We start from the raw sequence: 25,347 nt of genomic DNA, 5'->3' as shown, positions 1-25,347 counted from the left end.
GCTCGCGATGCGCACCCCGGCTCCCGTACCTGACTCGCTCTCCGTCGGTCCTGTCCCGGCGGGCGCGGCCCCGCTCCCTAGGGCGCGCGCGCGCCGGGTCTCTGCGATTTAAAGGGCCAGTGCACCAATGATGGTGCCTGGTCCAATCTTCCAATTACCTTGATTAGTTTCCACCTGTGCACTCCCTACTTATACCTCACTTCCCCTGCACTCCCTTGCCGGATCTTGTTGCCCTTGTGCCTAGTGAAAGCGTTCCCTTGTTTGTTCCTAGCCTGTGTTCCAGACCTCCTGCCGTTGCCCCTGACTACGATCCTTGCTGCCTGCCCCGACCTTCTGCTACGTCCGACCTTGCTTCTGTCTACTCCCTTGTACCGCGCCTATCTTCAGCAGTCAGAGAGGTTGAGCCGTTGCTAGTGGATACGACCTGGTCACTACCGCCGCAGCAAGACCATCCCGCTTTGCGGCGGGCTCTGGTGAAAACCAGTAGTGACTTAGAACCGGTCCACTAGCACGGTCCACGCCAATCCCTCTCTGGCACAGAGGATCCACCTCCTGCCAGCCGGCATCGTGACAGCTCCTGGCAAGTTCCCAGATACTTTTCTAGGTGCGTTTTCTAGACCTCAGTATAATGGTGACTCCAGTCGGCTCATTTTTGCCCTGTATCCGGTTTTGTGACCGGACCTAAAACCATGGCATACCACGGTTTTAGGTCCGGTCAGAAAACCTGATACAGGGCAAAAATGAGCCGACTGGAGTCATTGTTTGTCTCCGGTCGGCTCATTGAAATGAATTAAATACGGGCTGTAAAGAATGTAGTGTGAACCCAGCCATAGCCTGTACTTAAATCATCTTTTTCTATCCTGCAGTCCTCTCCTCCTGTCCTTCAGCCTACTCCTCCTCCTGTCCTTCAGCCTACTCCTCCTCCTGTCCTTCAGCCTACTCCTCCTCCTGTCCTTTAGTCTACTCCTCCTCCTGTCCTTCAGCCTACTCCTCCTCCTGTCCTTCAGCCTACTCCTCCTCCTGTCCTTCAGCCTACTCCTCCTCCTGTCCTTCAGCCTACTCCTCCTCCTGTCCTTCAGTCTACTCCTCCTCCTGTCCTTCAGTCTACTCCTCCTCCTGTCCTTCAGTCTACTCCTCCTCCTGTCCTTCAGTCTACTCCTCCTCCTGTCCTTCAGTCTACTCCTCCTCCTGTCCTTCAGTCTACTCCTCCTCCTGTCCCCCAGTCTACTCCTCCTCCTGTCCTTCAGTCTACTCCTCCTCCTGTCCTTCAGTCTACTCCTCCTCCTGTCCCCCAGTCTACTCCTCCTCCTGTCCCCCAGTCTACTCCTTCTGCTCCTGTCCCCCACTCTACTCCTCCTGCTCCTGTCCCCCACTCTACTCCTCCTGCTCCTGTCCCCCAGTCTACTCCTCCTGCTCCTGTCCCCCAGTCTACTCCTCCTGCTCCTGTCCCCCAGTCTACTCCTTCTGCTCCTGTCCCCCAGTCTACTCCTCCTGCTCCTGTCCCCCAGTCTACTCCTCCTGCTCCTGTCCCCCACTCTATTCCTCCTGCTGCTGTCCCCCAGTCTACTCCTTCTGCTCCTGTCCCCCAGTCTTCTCCTCCTTCTTCCTGTTGTACAGTAATAAAATGGTGTTATTGCCAGTTGCTCAGTCATTTTGGGGTTTTTAGTGTATTATGTATGGAGTATTCTAGAATTATAATTGCCTGATGGGAGTTGTAGCGGGATGTACATCTAGCCTCTCAGTGTTTTATATGAATGCTGTACTTTCAGATGCAGAGAATGTATTATCTAAGGAGAAGCATTGTGTGGGGTCTCTTCCTATCCGTGTGAGGCGTCCACTTCCATGGGACTCTGGGAGAGTAGCTTTGTGTGGTCTTCACCCGGACACTGAAGAGTCTTTGTTAGAAATATATGTGGAGAATGTAAGTGGCCGAGCAGAGTTCCTCCTAGTTCGCTCTTCAGACCGGAGGAATGCCCTGGTCACCTTCTGTCAGCCTCTGAGTGATGAAGGTGAGTGCCAGCTGCTGACAGGATTCTTGATTTATCTTTCTATCTGGATTATGTTTTTATGTTTGTTTTTTTCTAGAATTTGACCATTTAGTAAAAAGCATTGAGAGGCGGCCTGTGCCCATGCATGGATCCTCCCTGACTGTGCAACGGGTCCGACTCTGCCCTGATGTCTTGGTGGAGAATATTGGATGTGGAATTACAGCTGACCTGCTAGAGATGTATTTTGAGAGTCGGAGGAGTGGAGGCGGCAGAGTAAACTCTGTGAGGATGCTCAGAAACAACTCTGCTGCTGTTGTGTCCTTTACCGATGTCAGTGGTGAGTACCAGCCATTGGTACTGGGGGTCTCTACAGGTTACCGGAGGGGCAGTATGTAGAGTGGTCAGTCATTAGAGGAAATCATTGAATTCATATATCTCTGGACTCCTTTCCCTTCTGTCCCATATTACTCCTAGACCTGATCGGCCATTACATTACAAAACTCAGTCCCAGCAGCACAAATAGACAACTGATCCGTCCATCACTAAGCAGAACAATTGGATTCTTTATACTGGATTCTATCTGGTGGTGGCCATGACACTGATCTCCGGTGCTCCTATTTCTAAACCTGTGGAGTTCCTATAATCTCCGGGAGTAATATTTGTACAATGCACCGCCATATAGTGCTTTACCCTCAGTGATGTTAACCTTTGTGTTTCAGTGGCCATGCGGGTTCTCAGCCAGTCACATTTGCTGCACAACTCCCAGCTGACTGTCTCTTCATACTATCCAGCCCTGGTCGGGTCTCCGAGCTCAGAGGTGATTGGACCACCAGAAGAAAACCACAGCGAGGATCCAGGGGGGCAGAAGACAGGAGCAGAGGAGGCGCTGAGGGACCCTGTCGTGGCGGAGCAGTGTGAGGATTGGGGTCCAGCCATTGGTAACACATGTGACGTGGTGACTCCTCCTCCTATGGGGTCTGCACAGGACATTGAGACATCACTAGGATTGGTGCAAGAACACGAGGTTCTAATGGACTTATCGGAGCTGCGCTTCATGCAGGAATATCAGCACGAGCTGCTGGCTGGAATGGACCAGGTGACCATTGTCCCTCTGGAGGGTCAAGACAAGTGCGGATTTAGGGTGAGCAGCTGGGGGCGGAGCCTGGCGTTCTCTGACATCTCCTTTATTTCTCTTTATTTTTACAGTATTTATTCATTGTTCAGAAGTGTTGGTGACATTATAGGTCCGTATAACTGGTCTGGACTGGTAGGTCTATGTGTATAGGGTCTGTGTCCTGGTCCTCAGTTATGGGGTCTGTGTCCTGGTCCTCAGTTATGGGGTCTGTGTCCTGGTCCTCAGTTATGGGGTCTGTGTCCTGGTCCTCAGTTATGGGGTCTCATGTGATAGGACTGGTAGGTCTATGTATATCCTGGTCCTCAGTTATGGGGTCTCATGTGATAGGACTGGTAGGTCTATGTGTATCCTGGTCCTCAGTTATGGGGTCTCATGTGATAGGACTGGTAGGTCTATGTATATCCTGTCCTCAGTTATGGGGTCTCATGTGATAGGACTGGTAGGTCTATGTGTATCCTGTCCTCAGTTATGGGGTCTCATGTGATAGGACTGGTAGGTCTATATGTATCCTGGTCCTCAGTTATGGGGTCTCATGTGATAGGACTGGTAGGTCTATGTGTATCCTGGTCCTCAGTTATGGGGTCTCATGTGATAGGACTGGTAGGTCTATGTGTATCCTGTCCTCAGTTATGGGGTCTCATGTGATAGGACTGGTAGGTCTATGTGTATCCTGGTCCTCAGTTATGGGGTCTCATGTGATAGGACTGGTAGGTCTATGTATATCCTGGTCCTCAGTTATGGGGTCTCATGTGATGGGACTGGTAGGTCTATGTATATCCTGGTCCTCAGTTATGGGGTCTCATGTGATAGGACTGGTAGGTCTATGTGTATCCTGTCCTCAGTTATGGGGTCTCTCATGTGATAGGACTGGTAGGTCTATGTATATCCTGGTCCTCAGTTATGGGGTCTGTGTCCTGGTCCTCAGTTATGGGGTCTGTGTCCTGGTCCTCAGTTATGGGGTCTCATGTGATAGGACTGGTAGGTCTATGTGTATCCTGGTCCTCAGTTATGGGGTCTCATGTGATAGGACTGGTAGGTCTATGTGTATCCTGGTCCTCAGTTATGGGGTCTCATGTGATAGGACTGGTAGGTCTATATGTATCCTGGTCCTCAGTTATGGGGTCTCATGTGATAGGACTGGTAGGTCTATGTGTATCCTGTCCTCAGTTATGGGGTCTCATGTGATAGGACTGGTAGGTCTATGTGTATCCTGGTCCTCAGTTATGGGGTCTCATGTGATAGGACTGGTAGGTCTATGTATATCCTGGTCCTCAGTTATGGGGTCTCATGTGATAGGACTGGTAGGTCTATGTATATCCTGGTCCTCAGTTATGGGGTCTCATGTGATAGGATTGGTAGGTCTATGTGTATCCTGGTCCTCAGTTATGGGGTCTCATGTGATAGGACTGGTAGGTCTATGTGTATCCTGGTCCTCAGTTATGGGGTCTCATGTGATAGGACTGGTAGGTCTATATGTATCCTGGTCCTCAGTTATGGGGTCTCATGTGATAGGACTGGTAGGTCTATGTGTATCCTGTCCTCAGTTATGGGGTCTCATGTGATAGGACTGGTAGGTCTATGTGTATCCTGGTCCTCAGTTATGGGGTCTCATGTGATAGGACTGGTAGGTCTATGTATATCCTGGTCCTCAGTTATGGGGTCTCATGTGATAGGACTGGTAGGTCTATGTATATCCTGGTCCTCAGTTATGGGGTCTCATGTGAAAGGACTGGTAGGTCTATGTATATCCTGGTCCTCAGTTATGGGGTCTCATGTGATAGGACTGGTAGGTCTATGTATATCCTGGTCCTCAGTTATGGGGTCTCATGTGATAGGACTGGTAGGTCTATGTGTATCCTGTCCTCAGTTATGGGGTCTCATGTGATAGGACTGGTAGGTCTATGTATATCCTGGTCCTCAGTTATGGGGTCTCATGTGATAGGACTGGTAGGTCTATGTGTATCCTGGTCCTCAGTTATGGGGTCTCATGTGATAGGACTGGTAGGTCTATGTATATCCTGGTCCTCAGTTATGGGGTCTCATGTGATAGGACTGGTAGGTCTATGTATATCCTGTCCTCAGTTATGGGGTCTCATGTGATAGGACTGGTAGGTCTATGTATATCCTGGTCCTCAGTTATGGGGTCTCATGTGATAGGACTGGTAGGTCTATGTGTATCCTGGTCCTCAGTTATGGGGTCTCATGTGATAGGACTGGTAGGTCTATGTATATCCTGTCCTCAGTTATGGGGTCTCTCATGTGATAGGACTGGTAGGTCTATGTGTGTCCTGGTCCTCAGTTATGGGGTCTCATGTGATAGGACTGGTAGGTCTATGTATATCCTGGTCCTCAGTTATGGGGTCTCATGTGATAGGACTGGTAGGTCTATGTGTGTCCTGGTCCTCAGTTATGGGGTCTCATGTGATAGGACTGGTAGGTCTATGTATATCCTGGTCCTCAGTTATGGGGTCTCATGTGATAGGACTGGTAGGTCTATGTATATCCTGTCCTCAGTTATGGGGTCTCATGTGATAGGACTGGTAGGTCTATGTGTGTCCTGGTCCTCAGTTATGGGGTCTCATGTGATAGGACTGGTAGGTCTATGTATATCCTGTCCTCAGTTATGGGGTCTCATGTGATAGGACTGGTAGGTCTATGTATATCCTGGTCCTCAGTTAGGGGGTCTCATGTGATAGGACTGGTAGGTCTATGTATATCCTGGTCCTCAGTTATGGGGTCTCATGTGATAGGACTGGTAGGTCTATGTATATCCTGGTCCTCAGTTATGGGGTCTCATGTGATAGGACTGGTAGGTCTATGTATATCCTGGTCCTCAGTTATGGGGTCTCATGTGATAGGACTGGTAGGTCTATGTATATCCTGGTCCTCAGTTATGGGGTCTCATGTGATAGGACTGGTAGGTCTATGTATATCCTGGTCCTCAGTTATGGGGTCTCATGTGATAGGACTGGTAGGTCTATGTATATCCTGTCCTCAGTTATGGGGTCTCATGTGATAGGACTGGTAGGTCTATGTGTGTCCTGGTCCTCAGTTATGGGGTCTCATGTGATAGGACTGGTAGGTCTATGTATATCCTGTCCTCAGTTATGGGGTCTCATGTGATAGGACTGGTAGGTCTATGTGTATCCTGTCCTCAGTTATGGGGTCTCATGTGATAGGACTGGTAGGTCTATGTGTATCCTGGTCCTCAGTTATGGGGTCTCATGTGATAGGACTGGTAGGTCTATGTGTATCCTGGTCCTCAGTTATGAGGTCTCATGTGATAGGACTGGTAGGTCTATGTATATCCTGTCCTCAGTTATGGGGTCTCATGTGATAGGACTGGTAGGTCTATGTGTATCCTGGTCCTCAGTTATGAGGTCTCATGTGATAGGACTGGTAGGTCTATGTATATCCTGTCCTCAGTTATGGGGTCTCATGTGATAGGACTGGTAGGTCTATGTGTATCCTGGTCCTCAGTTATGGGGTCTCATGTGATAGGACTGGTAGGTCTATGTATATCCTGGTCCTCAGTTATGGGGTCTCATGTGATAGGACTGGTAGGTCTATGTATATCCTGGTCCTCAGTTATGGGGTCTCATGTGATAGGACTGGTAGGTCTATGTATATCCTGGTCCTCAGTTATGGGGTCTCATGTGATAGGACTGGTAGGTCTATGTGTATCCTGGTCCTCAGTTATGGGGTCTCATGTGATAGGACTGGTAGGTCTATGTGTATCCTGGTCCTCAGTTATGGGGTCTCATGTGATAGGACTGGTAGGTCTATGTGTATCCTGGTCCTCAGTTATGGGGTCTCATGTGATAGGACTGGTAGGTCTATGTATATCCTGGTCCTCAGTTATGGGGTCTCATGTGATAGGACTGGTAGGTCTATGTATATCCTGGTCCTCAGTTATGGGGTCTCATGTGATAGGACTGGTAGGTCTATGTGTATCCTGGTCCTCAGTTATGGGGTCTCATGTGATAGGACTGGTAGGTCTATGTGTATCCTGGTCCTCAGTTATGGGGTCTCATGTGATAGGACTGGTAGGTCTATGTATATCCTGGTCCTCAGTTATGGGGTCTCATGTGATAGGACTGGTAGGTCTATGTATATCCTGTCCTCAGTTATGGGGTCTCATGTGATAGGACTGGTAGGTCTATGTGTATCCTGGTCCTCAGTTATGGGGTCTCATGTGATAGGACTGGTAGGTCTATGTATATCCTGTCCTCAGTTATGGGGTCTCATGTGATAGGACTGGTAGGTCTATGTGTGTCCTGGTCCTCAGTTAGGGGGTCTCATGTGATAGGACTGGTAGGTCTATGTATATCCTGGTCCTCAGTTATGGGGTCTCATGTGATAGGACTGGTAGGTCTATGTATATCCTGGTCCTCAGTTATGGGGTCTCATGTGATAGGACTGGTAGGTCTATGTGTATCCTGGTCCTCAGTTATGGGGTCTCATGTGATAGGACTGGTAGGTCTATGTATATCCTGTCCTCAGTTATGGGGTCTCATGTGATAGGACTGGTAGGTCTATGTGTATCCTGGTCCTCAGTTAGGGGGTCTCATGTGATAGGACTGGTAGGTCTATGTATATCCTGTCCTCAGTTATGGGGTCTCATGTGATAGGACTGGTAGGTCTATGTATATCCTGGTCCTCAGTTATGGGGTCTCATGTGATAGGACTGGTAGGTCTATGTGTATCCTGGTCCTCAGTTATGGGGTCTGTGTCCTGGTCCTCAGTTAGGGGGTCTCATGTGATAGGACTGGTAGGTCTATGTATATCCTGGTCCTCAGTTATGGGGTCTCATGTGATAGGACTGGTAGGTCTATGTATATCCTGGTCCTCAGTTATGGGGTCTCATGTGATAGGACTGGTAGGTCTATGTGTATCCTGGTCCTCAGTTATGGGGTCTCATGTGATAGGACTGGTAGGTCTATGTATATCCTGGTCCTCAGTTATGGGGTCTCATGTGATAGGACTGGTAGGTCTATGTGTATCCTGGTCCTCAGTTATGGGGTCTCATGTGATAGGACTGGTAGGTCTATGTGTATCCTGGTCCTCAGTTATGGGGTCTCATGTGATAGGACTGGTAGGTCTATGTATATCCTGGTCCTCAGTTATGGGGTCTCATGTGATAGGACTGGTAGGTCTATGTGTATCCTGGTCCTCAGTTATGGGGTCTCATGTGATAGGACTGGTAGGTCTATGTATATCCTGGTCCTCAGTTATGGGGTCTCATGTGATAGGACTGGTAGGTCTATGTATATCCTGGTCCTCAGTTATGGGGTCTCATGTGATAGGACTGGTAGGTCTATGTATATCCTGGTCCTCAGTTATGGGGTCTCATGTGATAGGACTGGTAGGTCTATGTATATCCTGGTCCTCAGTTATGGGGTCTCATGTGATAGGACTGGTAGGTCTATGTGTATCCTGTCCTCAGTTATGGGGTCTCATGTGATAGGACTGGTAGGTCTATGTATATCCTGTCCTCAGTTATGGGGTCTCATGTGATAGGACTGGTAGGTCTATGTGTATCCTGGTCCTCAGTTATGGGGTCTCATGTGATAGGACTGGTAGGTCTATGTATATCCTGGTCCTCAGTTATGGGGTCTCATGTGATAGGACTGGTAAGGTCTATGTGTATCCTGGTCCTCAGTTATGGGGTCTCATGTGATAGGACTGGTAGGTCTATGTGTATCCTGGTCCTCAGTTATGGGGTCTCATGTGATAGGACTGGTAGGTCTATGTATATCCTGGTCCTCAGTTATGGGGTCTCATGTGATAGGACTGGTAGGTCTATGTATATCCTGGTCCTCAGTTATGGGGTCTCATGTGATAGGACTGGTAGGTCTATGTATATCCTGGTCCTCAGTTATGGGGTCTCATGTGATAGGACTGGTAGGTCTATGTATATCCTGGTCCTCAGTTATGGGGTCTCATGTGATAGGACTGGTAGGTCTATGTGTATCCTGGTCCTCAGTTATGGGGTCTCATGTGATAGGACTGGTAGGTCTATGTGTGTCCTGGTCCTCAGTTAGGGGGTCTCATGTGATAGGACTGGTAGGTCTATGTATATCCTGTCCTCAGTTATGGGGTCTCATGTGATAGGACTGGTAGGTCTATGTGTATCCTGGTCCTCAGTTATGGGGTCTCATGTGATAGGACTGGTAGGTCTATGTGTATCCTGGTCCTCAGTTATGGGGTCTCATGTGATAGGACTGGTAGGTCTATGTATATCCTGGTCCTCAGTTATGGGGTCTCATGTGATAGGACTGGTAGGTCTATGTATATCCTGGTCCTCAGTTATGGGGTCTCATGTGATAGGACTGGTAGGTCTATGTATATCCTGTCCTCAGTTATGGGGTCTCATGTGATAGGACTGGTAGGTCTATGTGTATCCTGGTCCTCAGTTATGGGGTCTCATGTGATAGGACTGGTAGGTCTATGTATATCCTGGTCCTCAGTTATGGGGTCTCATGTGATAGGACTGGTAGGTCTATGTATATCCTGTCCTCAGTTATGGGGTCTCATGTGATAGGACTGGTAGGTCTATGTGTATCCTGGTCCTCAGTTATGGGGTCTCATGTGATGGGACTGGTAGGTCTATGTATATCCTGGTCCTCAGTTATGGGGTCTCATGTGATAGGACTGGTAGGTCTATGTATATCCTGGTCCTCAGTTATGGGGTCTCATGTGATAGGACTGGTAGGTCTATGTGTATCCTGGTCCTCAGTTATGGGGTCTCATGTGATAGGACTGGTAGGTCTATGTATATCCTGGTCCTCAGTTATGGGGTCTCATGTGATAGGACTGGTAGGTCTATGTGTATCCTGTCCTCAGTTATGGGGTCTCATGTGATAGGACTGGTAGGTCTATGTGTATCCTGTCCTCAGTTATGGGGTCTCATGTGATAGGACTGGTAGGTCTATGTGTATCCTGGTCCTCAGTTATGGGGTCTCATGTGATAGGACTGGTAGGTCTATGTGTATCCTGGTCCTCAGTTATGGGGTCTCATGTGATAGGACTGGTAGGTCTATGTGTATCCTGGTCCTCAGTTATGGGGTCTCATGTGATAGGACTGGTAGGTCTATGTATATCCTGGTCCTCAGTTATGGGGTCTCATGTGATAGGACTGGTAGGTCTATGTGTATCCTGTCCTCAGTTATGGGGTCTCATGTGATAGGACTGGTAAGTCTATGTGTATCCTGGTCCTCAGTTATGGGGTCTCATGTGATAGGACTGGTAGGTCTATGTGTATCCTGGTCCTCAGTTATGGGGTCTCATGTGATAGGACTGGTAGGTCTATGTATATCCTGGTCCTCAGTTATGGGGTCTCATGTGATAGGACTGGTAGGTCTATGTATATCCTGGTCCTCAGTTATGGGGTCTCATGTGATAGGACTGGTAGGTCTATGTATATCCTGGTCCTCAGTTATGGGGTCTCATGTGATAGGACTGGTAGGTCTATGTATATCCTGGTCCTCAGTTATGGGGTCTCATGTGATAGGACTGGTAGGTCTATGTATATCCTGGTCCTCAGTTATGGGGTCTCATGTGATAGGACTGGTAGGTCTATGTATATCCTGGTCCTCAGTTATGGGGTCTCATGTGATAGGACTGGTAGGTCTATGTATATCCTGGTCCTCAGTTATGGGGTCTCATGTGATAGGACTGGTAGGTCTATGTGTATCCTGGTCCTCAGTTATGGGGTCTCATGTGATAGGACTGGTAGGTCTATGTGTGTCCTGGTCCTCAGTTAGGGGGTCTCATGTGATAGGACTGGTAGGTCTATGTATATCCTGTCCTCAGTTATGGGGTCTCATGTGATAGGACTGGTAGGTCTATGTGTATCCTGGTCCTCAGTTATGGGGTCTCATGTGATAGGACTGGTAGGTCTATGTGTATCCTGGTCCTCAGTTATGGGGTCTCATGTGATAGGACTGGTAGGTCTATGTGTATCCTGGTCCTCAGTTATGGGGTCTCATGTGATAGGACTGGTAGGTCTATGTGTATCCTGGTCCTCAGTTATGGGGTCTCATGTGATAGGACTGGTAGGTCTATGTATATCCTGGTCCTCAGTTATGGGGTCTCATGTGATAGGACTGGTAGGTCTATGTATATCCTGTCCTCAGTTATGGGGTCTCATGTGATAGGACTGGTAGGTCTATGTGTATCCTGGTCCTCAGTTATGGGGTCTCATGTGATGGGACTGGTAGGTCTATGTATATCCTGGTCCTCAGTTATGGGGTCTCATGTGATAGGACTGGTAGGTCTATGTATATCCTGGTCCTCAGTTATGGGGTCTCATGTGATAGGACTGGTAGGTCTATGTGTATCCTGGTCCTCAGTTATGGGGTCTCATGTGATAGGACTGGTAGGTCTATGTATATCCTGGTCCTCAGTTATGGGGTCTCATGTGATAGGACTGGTAGGTCTATGTGTATCCTGTCCTCAGTTATGGGGTCTCATGTGATAGGACTGGTAGGTCTATGTGTATCCTGTCCTCAGTTATGGGGTCTCATGTGATAGGACTGGTAGGTCTATGTGTATCCTGGTCCTCAGTTATGGGGTCTCATGTGATAGGACTGGTAGGTCTATGTGTATCCTGGTCCTCAGTTATGGGGTCTCATGTGATAGGACTGGTAGGTCTATGTGTGTCCTGGTCCTCAGTTATGGGGTCTCATGTGATAGGACTGGTAGGTCTATGTATATCCTGGTCCTCAGTTATGGGGTCTCATGTGATAGGACTGGTAGGTCTATGTATATCCTGGTCCTCAGTTATGGGGTCTCATGTGATAGGACTGGTAGGTCTATGTATATCCTGGTCCTCAGTTATGGGGTCTCATGTGATAGGACTGGTAGGTCTATGTGTATCCTGGTCCTCAGTTATGGGGTCTCATGTGATAGGACTGGTAGGTCTATGTGTGTCCTGGTCCTCAGTTATGGGGTCTCATGTGATAGGACTGGTAGGTCTATGTGTATCCTGTCCTCAGTTATGGGGTCTCATGTGATAGGACTGGTAGGTCTATGTGTGTCCTGTCCTCAGTTAGGGGGTCTCATGTGATAGGACTGGTAGGTCTATGTATATCCTGTCCTCAGTTATGGGGTCTCATGTGATAGGACTGGTAGGTCTATGTATATCCTGGTCCTCAGTTATGGGGTCTCATGTGATAGGACTGGTAGGTCTATGTGTATCCTGGTCCTCAGTTATGGGGTCTCATGTGATAGGACTGGTAGGTCTATGTGTATCCTGGTCCTCAGTTATGGGGTCTCATGTGATAGGACTGGTAGGTCTATGTGTATCCTGGTCCTCAGTTATGGGGTCTCATGTGATAGGACTGGTAGGTCTATGTATATCCTGGTCCTCAGTTATGGGGTCTCATGTGATAGGACTGGTAGGTCTATGTGTATCCTGGTCCTCAGTTATGGGGTCTCATGTGATAGGACTGGTAGGTCTATGTGTATCCTGGTCCTCAGTTATGGGGTCTCATGTGATAGGACTGGTAGGTCTATGTGTATCCTGGTCCTCAGTTATGGGGTCTCATGTGATAGGACTGGTAGGTCTATGTATATCCTGGTCCTCAGTTATGGGGTCTCATGTGATAGGACTGGTAGGTCTATGTATATCCTGTCCTCAGTTATGGGGTCTCATGTGATAGGACTGGTAGGTCTATGTGTATCCTGGTCCTCAGTTATGGGGTCTCATGTGATAGGACTGGTAGGTCTATGTATATCCTGGTCCTCAGTTATGGGGTCTCATGTGATAGGACTGGTAGGTCTATGTGTATCCTGTCCTCAGTTATGGGGTCTCATGTGATAGGACTGGTAGGTCTATGTATATCCTGGTCCTCAGTTATGGGGTCTCATGTGATAGGACTGGTAGGTCTATGTATATCCTGGTCCTCAGTTATGGGGTCTCATGTGATAGGACTGGTAGGTCTATGTGTATCCTGGTCCTCAGTTATGGGGTCTCATGTGATAGGACTGGTAGATCTATGTATATCCTGGTCCTCAGTTATGGGGTCTCTCACTTTGCCTTCCAGCTGTCTTTATACTTATTGGTTCGGTCTCGTCCAGGTTTCGGGAGATGCAGTCTCTTGTAAGACGGCGGTTGAGCTTCTTCTTCACATTGTGTCCTCTCTGTCATCTCGTACGGTGACGTTCCAGTATGCGGGGGTCTCACTATTCCTCCTGGAGGATGAGGGTCAGCGGATGGTGCTGGAGACAGAGCAGCAGTACCAGTGCATCATTGACACGTCCCGTCTGAGCTGGCGAGCGGTGGGCTGTAAGGTGAGGATGATGACCGGCCCCTCATCACATAGTACTAAGGAGCACAAATCTCATCCTCCATGTTGTTCTGTCTCCTGCAGCCTGCGGACCCCTGGAGCTTTGTACCTATTCCTGACACTGACTCCTCTTCTGTCCAGTTCTTCATGGCTGAGGATTTGTCTGAGGCCGCAGCCCAACATCCTGCAGACATAGGTGAGCCTCGTGATGTATGGTAAGAGAGGGCTATGATGTGCTCCTCCTCTGTCCCTGGGCTATGATGGGGCTCCCCCTCTGTCCCTGGGCTATGATGTGCTCCTCCTCTGTCCCTGGGCTATGATGTGCTCCCCCTCTGTCCCTGGTCTATGATGGGGATCCCCCTCTGTCCCTGGGCTATGATGTGCTTCTCCTCTGTCCCTGGGCTATGATGGTGCTCCCCCTCAGTCCCTGGGCTATGATGGTGCTCCTCCTCTGTCCCTGGGCTATGATGTGCTCCTCCTCTGTCCCTGGGCTATGATGTGCTCCTCCTCTGTCCCTCGGCTATGATGTGCTCCTCCTCTGTCCCTGGGCTATGATGGTGCTCCTCCTCTGTCCCTGGGCTATGATGGTGCTCCCCCTCTGTCCCTGGGCTATGATGGTGCTCCCCCTCAGTCTCTGGGCTATGATGGTGCTCCTCCTCTGTCCCTGGGCTATGATGGTGCTCCCCCTCTGTCCCTGGGCTATGATGGTGCTCCCCCTCTGTCCCTGGGCTATGATGGTGCTCCCCCTCTGTCCCTGGGCTATGATGGTGCTCCTCCTCTGTCCCTGGGCTATGATGGGGCTCCCCCTCTGTCCCTGGGCTATGATGGGGCTCCCCCTCTGTCCCTGGGCTATGATGGGGCTCCCCCTCTGTCCCTGGGCTATGATGGGGCTCCCCCTCTGTCCCTGGGCTATGATGGGGCTCCCCCTCTGTCCCTGGGCTATGATGGGGCTCCCCCTCTGTCCCTGGGCTATGATGGGGCTCCTCCTCTGTCCCTGGGCTATGATGGTGCTCCCCCTCTGTCCCTGGGCTATGATGGTGCTCCCCCTCTGTCCCTGGGCTATGATGGTGCTCCCCCTCTGTCCCTGGGCTATGATGGTGCTCCCCCTCTGTCCCTGGGCTATGATGGTGCTCCTCCTCTGTCCCTGGGCTATGATGGTGCTCCTCCTCTGTCCCTGGGCTATGATGGTGCTCCCCCTCTGTCCCTGGGCTATGATGGTGCTCCCCCTCTGTCCCTGGGCTATGATGGGGCTCCTCCTCTGTCCCTGGGCTATGATGGGGCTCCTCCTCTGTTCCTGGGCTATGATGGGGCTCCCCCTCTGTCCCTGGGCTATGATGGGGCTCCTCCTCTGTCCCTGGGCTATGATGGGGCTCCCCCTCTGTCCCTGGGCTATGATGGGGCTCCTCCTCTGTCCCTGGGCTATGATGGTGCTCCTCCTCTGTCCCTGGGCTATGATGGTGCTCCTCCTCTGTCCCTGGGCTATGATGGTGCTCCCCCTCTGTCCCTGGGCTATGATGGTGCTCCCCCTCTGTCCCTGGGCTATGATGGTTCTCCCCCGCTGTCCCTGGGCTATGATGGTGCTCCTCCTCTGTCCCTGGGCTATGATGGTGCTCCTCCTCTGTCCCTGGGCTATGATGGTGCTCCCCCTCTGTCCCTGGGCTATGATGGTGCTCCCCCTCTGTCCCTGGGCTATGATGGGGCTCCTCCTCTGTCCCTGGGCTATGATGGGGCTCCTCCTCTGTCCCTGGGCTATGATGGGGCTCCTCCTCTGTCCCTGGGCTATGATGGGGCTCCCCCTCTGTCCCTGGGCTATGATGGTGCTCCCCCTCTGTCCCTGGGCTATGATGGTGCTCCTCCTCTGTCCCTGGGCTATGATGGTGCTCCTCCTCTGTCCCTGGGCTATGATGGGGCTCCTCCTCTGTCCCTGGGCTATGATGGTGCTCTTCCTCTGTCCCTGGGCTATGATGTGCTCCTCCTCTGGCCCCAGGCTGTGATGGGGCTTCCTCCTCTGGGCCCAGGCTGTGATGGGGCCCCCCAACCCTTCTTTCCACGACATCATCGTTCTGGAGGTCGCTGGCTGTAATGCACCCTCCCCTTATGGCTCCAGTCTGTGATGGACCACACCCTTCATTCCCCCGGGCTGTGATGGCCCCGTGCTGTGATGGCCCCGTGCTGTGATGGCCCCGTGCTGTGATGGCCCCGTGCTGTGATGGACCCAACCCCTCATGGACCCCACCCTTCATGGCCCCGGGCTGTGATGGACCCCACCCTTCATGGCCCTGGGCTGTGATGGACCCCACCCTTCATGTCCCCGGGCTGTGATGGACCCCACCCCTCATGGCCCCGGGCTGTGATGGCCCCCACCCTTCATGGCCCCAGGCTGTGATGGCCCCCACCCTTCATGGCCCCAGGCTGTGATGAACCCAAACCCTCATGGCCCCACGCTGTGATGGCCCCAGGCTGTGATGGACCCCACCCTTCATGGCCCCGGGCTGTGATGGACCCCACCCTTCATGGCCCCGGGCTGTGATGGTCCCGACCCCTCATGGCCCCCGACTATGATGGACCCCACCCCTCATGGGCCCCCACCCTTCATGGCGCCGGGCTGTGATGGCCCCAGGCGGTGATGGACCCCACCCTTCATGGCCCCGGGCTGTGATGGACCCCACCCTTCATGGTCCCAGGCTGTGAGGGTCCCCACCCCTCATGGCCCCCGACTATGATGGACCACACTCCTCATGGCCCCCACCCTTCATGGCGCCGGGCTGTGATGGACCCCACCCTTCGTGGCGCCGGGCTGTGATGGACCCCACCCTTCATGGCGCCGGGCTGTGATGGACCCCACCCTTCATGGCCCCGGGCTGTGATGGACCCCACCCTTCATGGCGTTGGGTTGTGATGGACCCCACCCTTCATGGCCCCGGGCTGTGATGGACCCCACCCTTCATGGCCCCGGGCTGTGATGGCCCGGTCGGTGATGGACTCCACCCCTCATGGCCCCGGTCTGTGATGGACCCCACCCCTCATGGCCCCAGGCTGTGATGGACCCCACCCTTCATGGCCACGGGCTGTGTTGGACCCCACCCTTCATGGCCCCGGGCTGTGATGGTCCCCACCCCTCATGGCCCCCGATTGTGATGGACCCCACCCCTCATGGCCCCCACCCTTCATGGCACCGGGCTGTGATGGACCCCACCCCTCATGGCCCCACCCTTCATGGCCCCGGGCTGTGATGGACCCCACCCCTCATGGCCCCCGACTGTGATGGACCCCACCCTTCATGGCTCCAGGCTGTGATGGCCCCAGGTTGCGATGGACCTCACCCTTCATGGCCCCAGGCTGTGTTGGACCCCACCCTTCATGGCCCCAGGCTGTGATGGTCCCCACCCTTCATGGCCCCAGGCTGTGATGGCCCCAGGTTGCGATGGACCTCACCCTTCATGGCCCCAGGCTGTGTTGGACCCCACCCTTCATGGCCCCAGGCTGTGATGGTCCCCACCCTTCATGGCCCCAGGCTGTGATGGTCCCCACCCTTCATGGTGCCGGGCTGTGATGGACCCCACCCTTCATGGCGCCGAGCTGTGATGGACCCCACCCTTCATGGCCCCAGGCTGTGATGGTCCCCACCCTTCATGGCACCGGGCTGTGATGGATCCCACCCTTCATGGCGCCGGGCTGTGATGGACCCCACCCTTCATGGCCCCGGGATGTGATGGACACCACCCTTCATGGCCCCGGGCTGTGATGGACTACACCCCTCATGGCCCTGGTCTGTGATGGACCCCACTCCTTATGGCCCCGGTCTGTGATGGACCCCACCCTTCATGGCCCCGGTCTGTGATGGACCCCATCCTTCATGGCCCCGGTCTGTGATGGACCCCACCCCTCATGGCCCCGGGCTGTAATGGACCCCACCCCTCAGGGCCCCTGGCTGTGATGGACCCCACCCTTCATGGCGCCGGGCTGTGATGGACCCCACCCTTCATGGCCCCGGGCTGTGATGGACCCTACCCATCATGGCCCCGGGCTGTGATGGACCCCACCCCTAATGGCCCCGGTCTGTGATGGACCCCACCCTTCATGGCCCCGGTCTGTGATGGACCCCACCCCTTATGGCCCCGGTCTGTGATGGACCCCACCCTTCATGGCCCCGGTCTGTGATGGACCCCACCCTTCATGTCCCCGGTCTGTGATGGACCCCACCCCTCATGGCCCCGGGCTGTGATGGACCCCACCCCTCATGGCCCCGGGCTGTGATGGACCCCACCCCTCATGGCCCCGGGCTGTGATGGACCCCACCCTTCATGACCCCAGACTGTGATGGACCCCCGACCCCTCTCTCCTCCCTGACATCATCCATCTGGAGGCCACTATACACTTTAGACAGCTGCTCTTGTACTCGTTCTCTACCTAGCCCTACACTTGTCTTCTTGGGATAAACTCTGGTCTAGACTCATTTGTTTACTGATGACCATGAATTCTTCCATTTTATTTTATTTTTTTTTCCTCCAGAGGATATAAAGGTGTTTGCTTCTCTTCTGAAGAATTCACAGAGTGAAGAAGACAAAGAGGAACATCCGGCCACAACCATCGAAAGTCACATAAAACAAGATGAGGAGCTAGATCTGTATACAGATGCATCTGCCAAGGGCCCCGATGAGGGCCCCTCTGGGGATGAGGAGCTGGAGCAGGCCTGTAAGATGTCCAAAGATGAATACAAAGATCTGCAACTGGATGAAGAAGCTCAACTGCTCCTCGCCATCCAGATGTCCATGGACTCCCAGGACACACGAGACGAGGACCAGGACTTACAGAAGGCTCTAGAACTGTCTCTTAGAGATCAAGTCTTGGAGGAGGCAGAAGAACCTTTACAGATGGCTCTGGAAATGTCTTTGAGAAGTCCTTGGGCCTTTGATGAGATTTCTCCTAGACTAGAGGACAGTGATGTTTCTAGAGATGAGATGGGCAAAGCTTTAGACACTGCTCATATAAAAGTCCTAGCAGGGGATGAGACCAGCCTGGTGGTGGCCTGTGCGGCCCTAAGGAAGGCAATGACAGCGAGACTCTGCTCAGTAACTCTGGATGGGGTAGAAGGTTTCCAGGACAAAGCAGAGATCCTGTCTGCTCTGGAGAGGAAACACAAGGTGACGATCGCCGAGTCTGACGGCCAGACACAAATACACGGATTCTTACAAAACCCCCTGAAATGTAAGGAGGAACTGTCCCAGATCCTGAGCGCCGTCCATACAGGCTGGAGGTCTCAGGCTGGACTCATCCCAGTGTCCGAGACATCAGAGGAGTACAACAGAGTGCTGGAGCCTTTCCTCAGCACCTTACACAACCTGAGACCTGTCACCCAAGTGCTCCAGGTAACCCCCGTGCCATGAAAGTATACTGGAGAAAATGGCGTCCCAACAATTGTGCCTAATGTCTGTAAGACCGCCATGTCCCCTTCAGGCTGCTGTCTGTAGACCCCCCTGTAAGACCACCATGGCCCCTCCAGGCTGCTGTCTATAGACCCCCCCCCCCCTGTAAGACCACCATGTCCCCTCCAGTCTGCTGTCTGTAGACCCCCCTGTAAGACCACCATGTCCCCTCCAGGCTGCTGTCTGTAGACCCCTCCTGTAAGACCACCATGTCCCCTCCAGTCTGCTGTCTGTAGACCCCCCTGTAAGACCACCATGTCCCCTCCAGGCTGCTTTCTGTAGACCCTCCCCCCTGTAAGACCACCATGGCCCCTCCAGGCTGCTGTCTGTAGACCCCTCTGTAAGACCACCATGTCCCCTCCAGGCTGCTGTCTGTAGACCCCCCCCTCCCCTGTAAGACCACCATGTCCCCTCCAGTCTCCTGTCTGTAGACCCCCCTGTAAGACCGCCATGTCCCCTCCAGGCTGCTGTCTGTAGACCCCCCCCCCCTGTAAGACCACCATGTCCCCTCCAGTCTGCTGTCTGTAGACCCCCCTGTAAGACCACCATGTCCCCTCCAGTCTGCTGTCTGTAGACCCCCCTGTAAGACCACCATGTCCCCTCCAGGCTGCTCTCTGTAGACCCCCCTGTAAGACCACCATGTCCCCTCCAGGCTGCTGTCTGTAGACCCCCCTGTAAGACCACCATGTCCCCTCCAGGCTGCTGTCTGTAGACCCCCCTTTAAGACCACCATGTCCCCTCCAGGCTGCTGTCTGTAGACCCCCCTGTAAGACCACCATGTCCCCTCCAGGCTGCTGTCTGTAGACCCCCCCCCCCCCCCTGTAAGACCACCATGTCCCCTCCAGGCTGCTGTCTGTAGACCCCTCCTGTAAGACCACCATGTCCCCTCCAGGCTGCTCTCTGTAGACCCCTCGTTCTCTGTAGACCCCTCGTTCTCTGTAGACCCCTCGTGTTCTCTGTAGACCCCTCGTGTTCTCTGTAGACCCCTCGTGTTCTCTGTAGACCCCTCGTGTTCTCTGTAGACCCCCTCGTGTTGTCTGTAGACCCCTCGTGTTCTCTGTAGACCCTCCGTGTTCTTTGTAGACCCCCCCGTGTTCTCTGTAGACCCCCTCGTGTTCTCTGTAGACCCCCTCGTGTTCTCTGTAGACCCCCCTCGTGTTCTCTGTAGACCCCCTCGTGTTCTCTGTAGACCCCCCTCGTGTTGTCTGTAGACCCCTCGTGTTCTCTGTAGACCCCCTCGTGTTGTCTGTAGACCCCCTCGTGTTGTCTGTAGACCCCCTCGTGTTCTCTGTAGACCCCTCGTGTTCTCTGTAGACCCCTCGTGTTGTCTGTAGACCCCCTCGTGTTCTCTGTAGACCCCCTCGTGTTGTCTGTAGACCCCTCGTGTTCTCTGTAGACCCCTCGTGTTCTCTGTAGACCCCCTCGTGTTCTCTGTAGACCCCCTCGTGTTGTCTGTAGACCCCCTCGTGTTGTCTGTAGACCCCCTCGTGTTGTCTGTAGACCCCCTCGTGTTGTCTGTAGACCCCCTCGTGTTGTCTGTAGACCCCCTCGTGTTGTCTGTAGACCCCCTCGTGTTCTCTGTAGACCCCCTCGTGTTCTCTGTAGACCCCCTCGTGTTCTCTGTAGACCCCCTCGTGTTGTCTGTAGACCCCTTGTGTTCTCTTTAGACCCCCTCGTGTTCTCTGTAGACCCCTCGTGTTCTCTTTAGACCCCCGTCCCCTCCTCCCTTTCTGTACTGACCACCTATATCTCCTTGTTCAGGTGCAGAAGGTGCAGAATACTTTACTTTATAAACAATACCAGCTAAAAAAGCAAAGCATGCTGGGACAATACCCTGGGATGTCTATTGAGCGCACTCTGTACCATGGAACCACAGAAAATGGCGCCAAGGAGATCTGTCACAGAGGATTCAATCGCAGCTTCTGCGGAAAGAACGGTAAGAAATATCTATAGATCCAAAACATGAATAATCCCTTTATAAAGGTTGTCAGGCTGTCCTCCGGTATATCTGCTCCATGATGCCTCCTCCTCTCCTCCATCATGTCCTCCTCCTCTCCTCCATTATATCCTCCTCCATAGCCTCCTCCTCCCTCCTCCTCCATATCCTCCTCCTCTCCTCCATTATATCCTCCTCCTCTCCTCCATCATGTCCTCCTCCTCTCCTCCATCATCTCCTCCATCATCTCCTCCTCTCCTATATCATCTCCTCCTCCTCCTCTCCTCCATATCCTCCTTCTATCCTGCATCATCTCCTCCATCATCTCCTCCTCCTCTCCTCCATCATATCCTCCTCCTCCTCTCCTCCATCATCTCCTCCTCTCCTCCATCATCTCCTCCTCCATCATATCCTCCTCCTCTCCTCCATCATATCCTCCTCCTCCTCTTCTCCATCATATCCTCCTCCTCCTCTCCTCCATCATATCCTCCTCCTCCTCCCCTCCATCATATCCTCCTCTCCTCCATATCCTCCTCCTCCTCCTCTTCTCCATCATATCCTCCCTCCTCCTCTCCTCCATCATATCCTCCTCCTCCTCTCCTCCATCATATCCTCCTCCATATCCTCCTCCTCTCCTCCATCATATCCTCCTCCTCCTCTCCTCCATCATATCCTCCTCCTTCTCCTCCATTATATCCTCCTCCTCTCCTCCATCATATCCTCCGCCTCCATATCCACCTCCTCCTCTCCTCCATCATCTCCTCCATATCCTCCTCCTCCTCTCCTCCTCCTCTCCTCAATCATATCCTCCTCCTCCTCTCCTCCATATCCTCCTCCTCCTCTCCTCCATCATCTCCTCCTCCTCCTCTCCTCCATCATCTCCTCCTCCTCTCCTCCATATCCCCCTTCTCTCCTGCATCATCTCCTCCTCTCCTCCATCATATCCTCCTCTCCTCCATCATATTCTCCTCTCCTCCATCATATTCTCCTCTCCTCCATCATCTCCTCCTCTCCTCCATCATCTCCTCCTCCTCCTCTCCTCCATCATATCCTCCTCTCCTCCATATCCTCCTTCTCTCCTGCATCATCTCCTCCTCTCCTCCATCATATCCTCCTCCTCCTCTCCTCCATCATATCCTCCTCCTCCTCTCCTCCATCATATCCTCCTCTCCTCCATATCCTCCTTCTCTCCTGCATCATCTCCTCCTCTCCTCCATCATATCCTCCTCCTCCTCCTCCTCTCCTCCATCATATCCTCCTCTCCTCCATCATATCCTCCTCCTCCTCCTCCTCTCCTCCATCATATCCTCCTCCATATCCTCCGCCTCCATATCCTCCTCCATATCCTCTCCTCCATCATATTTTCCTCCTCTCCTCCATCATATCCTCCTCCTCTCCTCCATATCCTCCTTCTCTCCTGCATCATCTCCTCCTCTCCTCCATCATATCCTCCTCTCCTCCATCATATCCTCCTCCTCCTCCTCCATCATCTCCTCCTCTCCTCCATCATATCCTCCTCCTCCTCCTCCTCTCCTCCATCATATTTTCCTCCTGTCCTCCATCATATCCTCCTCCTCTCCTCCATCATCTCCTCCATATCCTCCTCCTCCTCCATTATATCCTCCTCCATTATATCCTCCTCCATTACACTAATACCGTTACTATCTATTGTTATTACTTTTGTATGTGTTTTGTTTTACTAACAATCTGTAATCTGTATGTATTGTGGAGTCCTCTCACTCCCTGATGAACCCCCATCATCTTGTGGCGAAACGCGTAGGCTCACATGTACTACTATTGTGTATTTTGTCCCCTTACCTATCCACACTTAATTATAGGCAGGGCTTCTAGTGCAGCTACTCACCTGTATCCTATTCCCCTTCCCAACACTTACTTTTATGTCTTTATAGCTTAATGAAAATCATAAAATGTTGCAGAATCCTGTAATGACCTTTTTTATTCGACTAACATAATTTTGGAGAGAAGCTTTCGGGATTCCTCCCTTTATCAAGTCCAAGATTTGCATCACTGGACTAATACGGCTACTCAAATTTACTAGCTTAATGAAATAGATTTTAGTATCTTGGGCCTAATTGGTGAATAATTGGTCTAAGAGTTGGTTATATAATTGTCTTCACCTAGGGACTCATTTATCTGGTTGGCTTTGGGTGCCATTTATCGTAACCCTTTGAGTGTGCTTCCTCCTCCATTTCTCCATTATATCCTCCTCCTCCTCTCCTCTATTATATCCTCCTCCATATCCTCCTCTCCTCCATTATATCCTCTCCTTCTCCTCCTCTCCTCCATATCCTCCTCCTCCTTTCCTCCATTATATCCTCTCCTCCATATTCTCCTCCTCCTCTCCTCCATATCCTCCTCCTCCTCTCCTCCATATGTTCCTCCTCCTCCTCTCCTCCATATCCTCCTCCTCCTCTCCTCCATATGTTCCTCCTCTCCTCCATATGCTCCTCCTCCTCCTCTCCTCCATATCCTCCTCCTCCTCCTCTCCTCCATATCCTCCTCCTCCTCTCCTCCATATGCTCCTCCTCCTCCTCTCCTCCATATCCTCCTCCTCCTCCTCTCCTCCATATCCTCCTCCTCCTCTCCTCCATATGCTCCTCCTCCTCCTCTCCTCCATATGCTCCTCCTCCTCTCCTCCATATGCTCCTCCTCCTCTCCTCCATATGCTCCTCCTCCTCTCCTCCATATCCTCCTTCTCCTCCATTATATCCTCCTCCTCCTCCTTCTCCTCCATTATATCCTCCTCCTTCTCCTTCTCCTCCATTATATCCTCCTCCTTCTCCTCCATTATATCCTCCTCCTTCTCCTCCATTATATCCTCCTCCTCCTTCTCCCCTCCTCCATTCTATCCTCCTCCTCTCCTCCTCCATTCTATCATCCTCCTTCCCCCCTCCTCCTTCCTCTCCTCCTCCTCATCATCTGGCGTTATCTCTGATGTTATCTATTGTCCTTACTCTGTTTTCTCTCTCCCATCAGCCACTCTGTATGGTCATGGTGTATATTTCGCTGTTGAATCTACCATTTCGGCGAGGGACATATATTCGCCGCCATCCAGTGAAGGTAACAAGTACATTTTGGTGGCCCAGGTACTGACTGGAGAGTTTACAGCAGGAAAAGAAGACATGAAGACTCCTCCCATTAAGACGGATACGGTGGGGGATGTACCACAGCGATACGACAGCCTGGCGGACCATCTTCAGGACCCCGCCATCTTTGTCATATTTAATGATACACAAGCATATCCACAATACCTTATTACATGCTGTAAAAAGAGAGACTGCGATAAATAAACGCAGCACAAGAGTGGAAGAGGTGACGCTTATAATGGTGACACTGGCTGAAGCGGGGAGCAAGAAGCCGGCCAAGAATACAGATTCATATACCGGGAGGATCACGTCATGATGAGGAGAGCTTGTGCGCTGGCTTATAATGGCCTCCATCTTGGGTCACTTAACGCCATCCGATTATTTTCACTGTCAGTACCGGATTTGCATTTCATGGGCCTGTGACCTCCATCTGTCCAGCCCCGTAGTGTCTGCCTGTTATAACCTAGGTTTAATAAAGCTTTAAATATTGTCTGCTCTGACCAAATACACTTCTTACACCATTCTCCATCCTCTGCAGCCTCCCCCTTGTTCCTCCTGGGTGATGTCCTCCTCCTCATCTGCAGCCTCCCCCTTGTTCCTCCTGGGTGATGTCCTCCTCCTCATCTGCAGCCTCCCCCTTGTTCCTCCTGGGTGATGTCCTCCTCATCTGCAGCCTCCCCCTTGTTCCTCCTGGGTGATGTCCTCCTCCTCATCTGCAGCCTCCCCCTTGTTCCTCCTGGGTGATGTCCTCCTCCTCATCTGCAGCCTCCCCCTTGTTCCTCCTGGGTGATGTCCTCCTCCTCCTCATCTGCAGCCTCCCCCTTGTTCCTCCTGGGTGATGTCCTCGTCCTCCTCATCTGCAGCCTCCCCCTTGTTCCTCATGGGTGATGTCCTCCTCCTCATCTGCAGCCTCCCCCTTGTTCCTCCTGGGTGATGTCCTCCTCATCTGCAGCCTCCCCCTTGTTCCTCCTGGGTGATGTCCTCCTCCTCCTCATCTGCTGCCTCCCCCTTGTTCCTCCTGGGTGATGTCCTCGTCCTCCTCATCTGCAGTCTTCCCCTTGTTCCTCCTGGGTGGTGTCGTCCTCCTCATCTGCAGCATCCCCCTTGTTATTCCTGGGTGGTGTCGTCCTCCTCAGCTGCAGTCTCCCCCTTGTTCCTCCTGGGTGGTGTCGTCCTCCCCATCTGCTGCCTCCCCCTTGTTCCTCCTGGGTGATGTCCTCCTCCTCATCTGCAGCCTCCCCCTTGTTCCTCCTGGGTGATGTCCTCCTCCTCATCTGAAGCCTCCCCCTTGTTCCTCCTGGGTGATGTCGTCCTCCTCATCTGCAGCCTCCCCCTTGTTCCTCCTGGGTGGTGTCGTCCTCCCCATCTGCTGCCTCTCCCTTGTTCCTCCTGGGTGGTGTCGTCCTCCTCATCTGCAGCCTCCCCCTTGTTCCTCCTGGGTGATGTCCTCCTCCTCCTCATCT

General features: G+C 52.4%; 1 protein-coding gene across 1 annotated transcript in view; it reads left to right on the top strand.

Moving 5' to 3' along the window:
• Positions 1–24,376, top strand: part of PARP10 (poly(ADP-ribose) polymerase family member 10) — a gene marked incomplete at its 5' end in the record, with an annotated part of 43,760 nt that extends 19,384 nt beyond the window's left edge. Inside the window, 8 exon segments of the mRNA XM_056551631.1 lie at positions 1,770–2,009; positions 2,086–2,325; positions 2,708–3,129; positions 13,207–13,419; positions 13,500–13,611; positions 17,928–18,784; positions 20,603–20,777; positions 23,775–24,376. Coding sequence (XP_056407606.1) covers positions 1,770–2,009; positions 2,086–2,325; positions 2,708–3,129; positions 13,207–13,419; positions 13,500–13,611; positions 17,928–18,784; positions 20,603–20,777; positions 23,775–24,088 — 2,573 coding nt within the window. The 3' untranslated portion in view covers positions 24,089–24,376.
• Between the last annotated feature and the right edge of the window lie 971 nt (positions 24,377–25,347).

The sequence above is a fragment of the Hyla sarda genome, unplaced genomic scaffold (genome assembly GCF_029499605.1).
Source record: "Hyla sarda isolate aHylSar1 unplaced genomic scaffold, aHylSar1.hap1 scaffold_1130, whole genome shotgun sequence".
Taxonomy (NCBI): domain Eukaryota; kingdom Metazoa; phylum Chordata; class Amphibia; order Anura; family Hylidae; genus Hyla; species Hyla sarda.
The sequence above is the reverse complement of the archived record's forward strand: the minus strand, read 5'-3'. Positions and strand labels throughout refer to the sequence as shown.